This window comes from Perognathus longimembris, chromosome 1 (genome assembly GCF_023159225.1).
Source record: "Perognathus longimembris pacificus isolate PPM17 chromosome 1, ASM2315922v1, whole genome shotgun sequence".
Taxonomy (NCBI): Eukaryota; Metazoa; Chordata; class Mammalia; order Rodentia; family Heteromyidae; genus Perognathus; species Perognathus longimembris.
The window spans coordinates 28,899,055-28,904,156 of NC_063161.1; the positions used below are offsets into that span (position 1 = coordinate 28,899,055).

The window sequence follows — 5,102 nt, forward strand, 5'->3', positions numbered from 1 at the left end:
ATGTATAAGCAAAAACAACTCCAAGAGAAGGACACAGGAGGATTCTATTGTTGATGTTACATATAAAGTTCTAGGTCAATTTCCTTTGGCGTACACTACATGGTTACTGTATATGATTTTGGTACTCTGGGTATTGTATATATGCCTACCTGATCTAGGGAAGGGAAAGAAAAATGAGGGTGTAAGATATCACAAGAAATGTACTCACTGCCTTATTATGTAACAGTACCCATTTTGCACAACACCTTGTCAAGAAAATTTAATAAAAATATAAAAAAAATGAAGTGGTTCCAGTAAGAAAAAAATGAAAACAATGCTCTAATTTGGAGTTCACTGGTAAACTATTATTGAGAAGAAGAACAACAACAACCAAAAAAAAAAAACTGTCAGAGAGAAGCAAGTCATTCTGCAGACTATAAGATGTTGCTTGTTATGTCTCCCAAAGTTTCTATTCCAAGGTTCATGGTGCTTGAGGGAACAAGCCTGTAGCCACTGATCATGGTTGGCTCTGAATCCTGGCTTTATACTCAGCAGATGGTATAACCTACCTACTTCAAGAGATCCTCTTCTCTGGCATAGAAGGAACATCAGTGCCTCTTTCCCTGGTTGCCTAGGATAATAGGAATGCAGAAGCTGCTAAGAATAGCTCAATCATGTGGTTGACCATTGTGATAAATACCATCCTCAGCCAGTGCCAGCAAAGTTTGAAGGAACTATGGTCTCTGGTGGTATAAAACCTTTGATGATCAATTTTGAGAACTGATATCCAGTATTTATTTCATGTCCGATTTTAACTTAATATTTCCCATATTTTTTCAGGAGAGAGGGTTAGAATCCTGGGAGTCAGGTACTATTAACCTCAGCATCACAGCCCCCCCCCACCCCCCCATCATTTTATAAATGAAACTGAGAAGGAGCAGGGACTACTAGCTCCGAGTTTCACAGTAGTAGCCTGGATTCCATCTAGGTAATAGACCCCATAGACTCGCAGAGACTCAGTACTGAACTTCCCAGCTGCTTCTCTCAAATTTTGGAAAGGGATTATATGTCACCATTAGTTTCCCCTAGGAAGCTGTCTGCATTCAAAAGGTATTTCAGAAACAACGTGAATTATCCATAGTAAAAAAAAAAAAAAAAAAAAAAAAAAAAGCAACAGATTGATTATACCAAATCCAAAATCCTCAATCCTCAAATGAGATATGCTCCAAAATCCAAACTTTTGCAGTGCCTATGTTCTATTCAAAGTTTTAGATTTTGGAGTATTTTCGATCTGGGAGGGTTTTTTTTTGTTTGTTTTGGATCAGGATTACTCAACTATAAATTCTATGCAAATACTTCAAACTATAGAAACCTTCCAAATCGTTCTGGTTCCAGGAACTTCAGATAAGGGGAGCTCAAGGCTCAAGGTGCATTGCCCTCCTCCCACACCCCCGGCCCCCACACCCCCCAGCTTACTTTTTCTTGTCTGGAATAGAAATGAACAAGATAGAGCAGATCTAGCTTCATGCCTGTAGAGGGCGCTGTCTGAGGTGGTGCCTTAAACTTGCTAGATGGAAAGGCACAGTCCTTGGGGAGTTAGGAAAACAAGGCTGCACTGACTGAGTTGAGGTTGACTTTTACATATGTAAGCTAAAGATTAGCTGTGGGAGCAGAGGAGGAGAGAAGAGGTTTAGGGAAAGAGTGAAAGTACCCTTTACAGAATGTAAAGAGAAGTAACAATTCAACAGGAATAAATAGCTTCTCTCCTCTTCTTTACTTCCAACTGTGATTCATGGTGGTCGATTCTTCCTGAGGTTACAGGGTAAACAAACCTGGCACACGTTGTAAAACCCTCAAGGTGAGGAACTCCTGGGGCTTCCAGCCTCTCTAGGGCTTTGCTGCTTGGCCCAGCTAAGAGGTTTCATGTGTGTTGTTGTTGTCTTTTGCTCTCAACCATTTAACCCTTCAATCTCTTGAAGCAACCTTCCCTTCAAAGAAACACTTCAAGAGACAGATTGCTCCCCTCTTTTATCTTTGTATCTGGAAAATATGCCCAAGGCAAAGAGGCCTGGAAGGATAATCCAATTGGCTGGGAATCAGTCTACTTCAACAAAACTGAGGAGATGAACAGTAAAATCTTGGGGCACTCCAGATTCGTGCTAGGAACTGCCTGGAATACCAACTAACAGGAGAAAATCATGTGCTCTATATTAGTTGAATTTCTTTTAAGGGTTAAAAAAGCAACTAATTTTTATTTTTCTGCAGCAAAGTTTTAGTGTGTTAGAAATTCAGTATTAACATGAGGTAAGTAAATCTCACCCAGATTGTCAAAGTCTAGAACAGTAGGAGGAAGAAAGAAGAAATCCAGACTGGAGAAAGTTCAGATTCTTCCTAGATACTCTTCCCTTTCAAATCATAATTGTGCGATTTCTATGAAATATTAAAGTGCTCATTTGGAGCCAAAAGAAAGACACTATTTTCCCACTTACTTTAAATCAACCAGAAAGAGAACACCCCAAAAATGGGCTTAGATGGTGCTTAAATTAAAATATGGCTTTTATTTTTTGTACATGTCCTCAAAACACTTTTTCTAGTTGAATCAAATTAAAGCCGGTTCATCTATATAGAAACTCATTCTTTATATTACAAAGCCAGGATCCTCACAAATTTTATGTACAATCCATCATCCCACATTTAAAATATATTCCTTAGGTTTTACATAAAAAATAAGAGTACTAAGACTATTTACAAAAATACATTAAATATCACTAAAATGAAACGTTCCCACTTGGCTTTGGACAGGAATGAACTTCTTTTGCATAGGGCACAAAAGGATCTGCGTAATAAATTACAAAACCAACCAAACAAAATCTGGGCAACTAGCCCTAGGTTACTCACAGTTCTAAACAATTAAATAATTAAAAAAAAAAGTTTAAAGCCCAAAGGCCTTGTTCGTTGGCGTTTGCACAACAGTTTCTTTGTGAATATGCTTCCTCTTTACAAAACTCTAGGGTCTGGGTCTCCTAAATATAATACAATATGATCTAATCAGAATAATTAGGCCAAGAAGGGATAGGGGTTGGGGGAGGGAGTCGTCCTGGTACGCAGAGAATGTCCTGATCCTGGGCTCAGGGTTACTTCTCCACCACCTCCTCCACGCAGGGGAGTTTGCGCTCCTCTGAAGAAATGCTGTCCACGATGGAAGAAAGGCATCTAAGGCTGCTGGAGGCGGACGAATCGAGGCTCCCTGCTCCTGAACACAGAAAACAAAGGGTGGGCGGAGGGGTGGGGGGAGGGCAGACAGAGAGAGACAGAGAAATAGTGGAAATAGTGTCCAAGGAAGGAAAAAACGCAGTTCTATGTCCGCAAAAGAACAGGGGGACAGTCCACACGCGCGTCCTTCCTTGCGCTCCAAAAGCGCCCTTCTTGCAAGGCGCGTCCCTGCTCTCTTTGGGGGCTTATTTTTGCATCCCATCTTCCCTGGATGCATTCCTGGTGCAGCCCGGGGCCCTTTGTGTTCATTTACCTTCCTTAGCTGTGATCACCAGCCCCCTGGAATGATCCGAAACACTTGGCCACTGGGAGCTGCAGGTGCGCAGGAAATCCGCACCCTCAAGCTGGAGGGGAATTAAAAAAAAAAAAAAAAAAAACCCAAAGCAACAGATTAGGAAAAAAACATAAATTGCTGGGGAGAGGGGGTGGGAGTTTCTAGGGGTGTCTCCTCTACTTCCTAAGGCCTGGTACGTATTTCCTGCCTATTGCAGGGACTTGGTTTTCTTGGGTCACTGGGGGTTCAGGAAAGAAGGAGCCCCAAGGGGCGGGGGAGGAAGGGGGCAGGGAATAAACCCGGCAGCTGGTGGTGAAGGCAGGCCGCATCGAATCTATCTGCATTTCCTCTGCGTTTCCCTGGCTCGAGTTGGCATCTGGGCTTACAATTTCTTGCTTGGGTCTGTAGCTGAAGGGGTCCACCCCGAGCTCCTGCATTTTCTCCTGCTGATCCAGCCGGTGTAGCAGGTCCTGCAGCCTCTCAATGTAGTTGATGGCGCTCCTCAGAATCTCCACCTTGGGCAGCCTCTGGTTGGGGTTGGACACAGTGCGCCTCTTCAGGGCCTCGAAGGCCTCGTTAATTTTCTTTAACCTCCTCCTCTCACGCAGAGTGGCCGCCTTCCTCCGGTCAGTGGGGGCAGATTTTCTCTTGCAGGTCTTACAAGCCCAGATCAGACACTGGCCTGGGCAGTGGGGAGGCTGCAGGCCTGGAGGTGCCAGTACGTGTTCCTCTCCGCTGCTGTCGCTCCCGGCTTCTTGGGGCAATTGGTCCTGGCAAGGGGATAGGGTACCCTCACTCCCTGGATACAAAGGGGACCCCTCGGCCACTTCTAAAGGCTGCAGAGTAATGTTTTCTCCATCCAAATAGAAGAAATAGGAACCCGTTTCAAAAAGGTCCATCATCATGTTCTTCTCCTTGGCCTCTGACTCGATCTGAACTGGGTGATGGAAGCAAAGACCCAGAGGAACCACCCAGATAGCATTTAATTAGTGCGGTGACATAAGTCGACCCAGCTTTATATATAGTAGCTCCTGAAACTCAATCCAACTTTTAGCTGTCATGAGCATCAGTTTCCCAACGCGATTACAACCAGCACTCTCTAGAACATAGAGCTTCAAAGAAAACTGAGACCTGTCACCTCCCAGAATAAGGTGACAGTATCTATGAAGAATAGGTTAACACAAAATATCTGGAGAATATCGTGCAATTTAACGCTTCCATTTTGGACAGTTTAGAGCTAACCTGCTTACAGGGTAACTTCAAAACAACCGGGGATTAACATTGCCCCATTCCCCTTCCCCCAGGCTCATCTGATTTCTAAGTATAGACTCATGATGAAATATGTCAAAGGCGATAGCCATTGCTCCAAAATAGCCTGCTTCATATTTGCAGACTGGTTCAGCTCTTTTCTTTATCCTGCTTATCAAAAAGATGTTATTCTTCTGATTAAAACCATTACAGTTCTTCAAAGTTTAGACCTGACTTTCAGGCGTCTGCCTCAATAGAAGCAGGTAATTCTCTTTCCTCTCTTTTACTTTGACTGTGAGTTGATTTGGGAACCGTAAGGGGTGGCTAT

At 43.3% G+C, this 5,102-nt stretch overlaps 1 protein-coding gene across 1 annotated transcript; it reads right to left on the reverse strand.

Annotated features, from left to right (window-relative positions):
- Positions 1 to 2,517: 2,517 nt before the first annotated feature.
- Myf6 (myogenic factor 6) lies at positions 2,518 to 4,497 on the reverse strand. Its single transcript, XM_048349672.1, has 3 exons — positions 3,913 to 4,497; positions 3,506 to 3,596; positions 2,518 to 3,232 (listed from the first exon to the last, which is right to left on the reverse strand). Exons 1-3 carry the CDS (start codon positions 4,429 to 4,431, stop codon positions 3,114 to 3,116), a joined length of 729 nt encoding a protein of 242 aa, XP_048205629.1. The 5' UTR covers positions 4,432 to 4,497; the 3' UTR covers positions 2,518 to 3,113.
- Between the last annotated feature and the right edge of the window lie 605 nt (positions 4,498 to 5,102).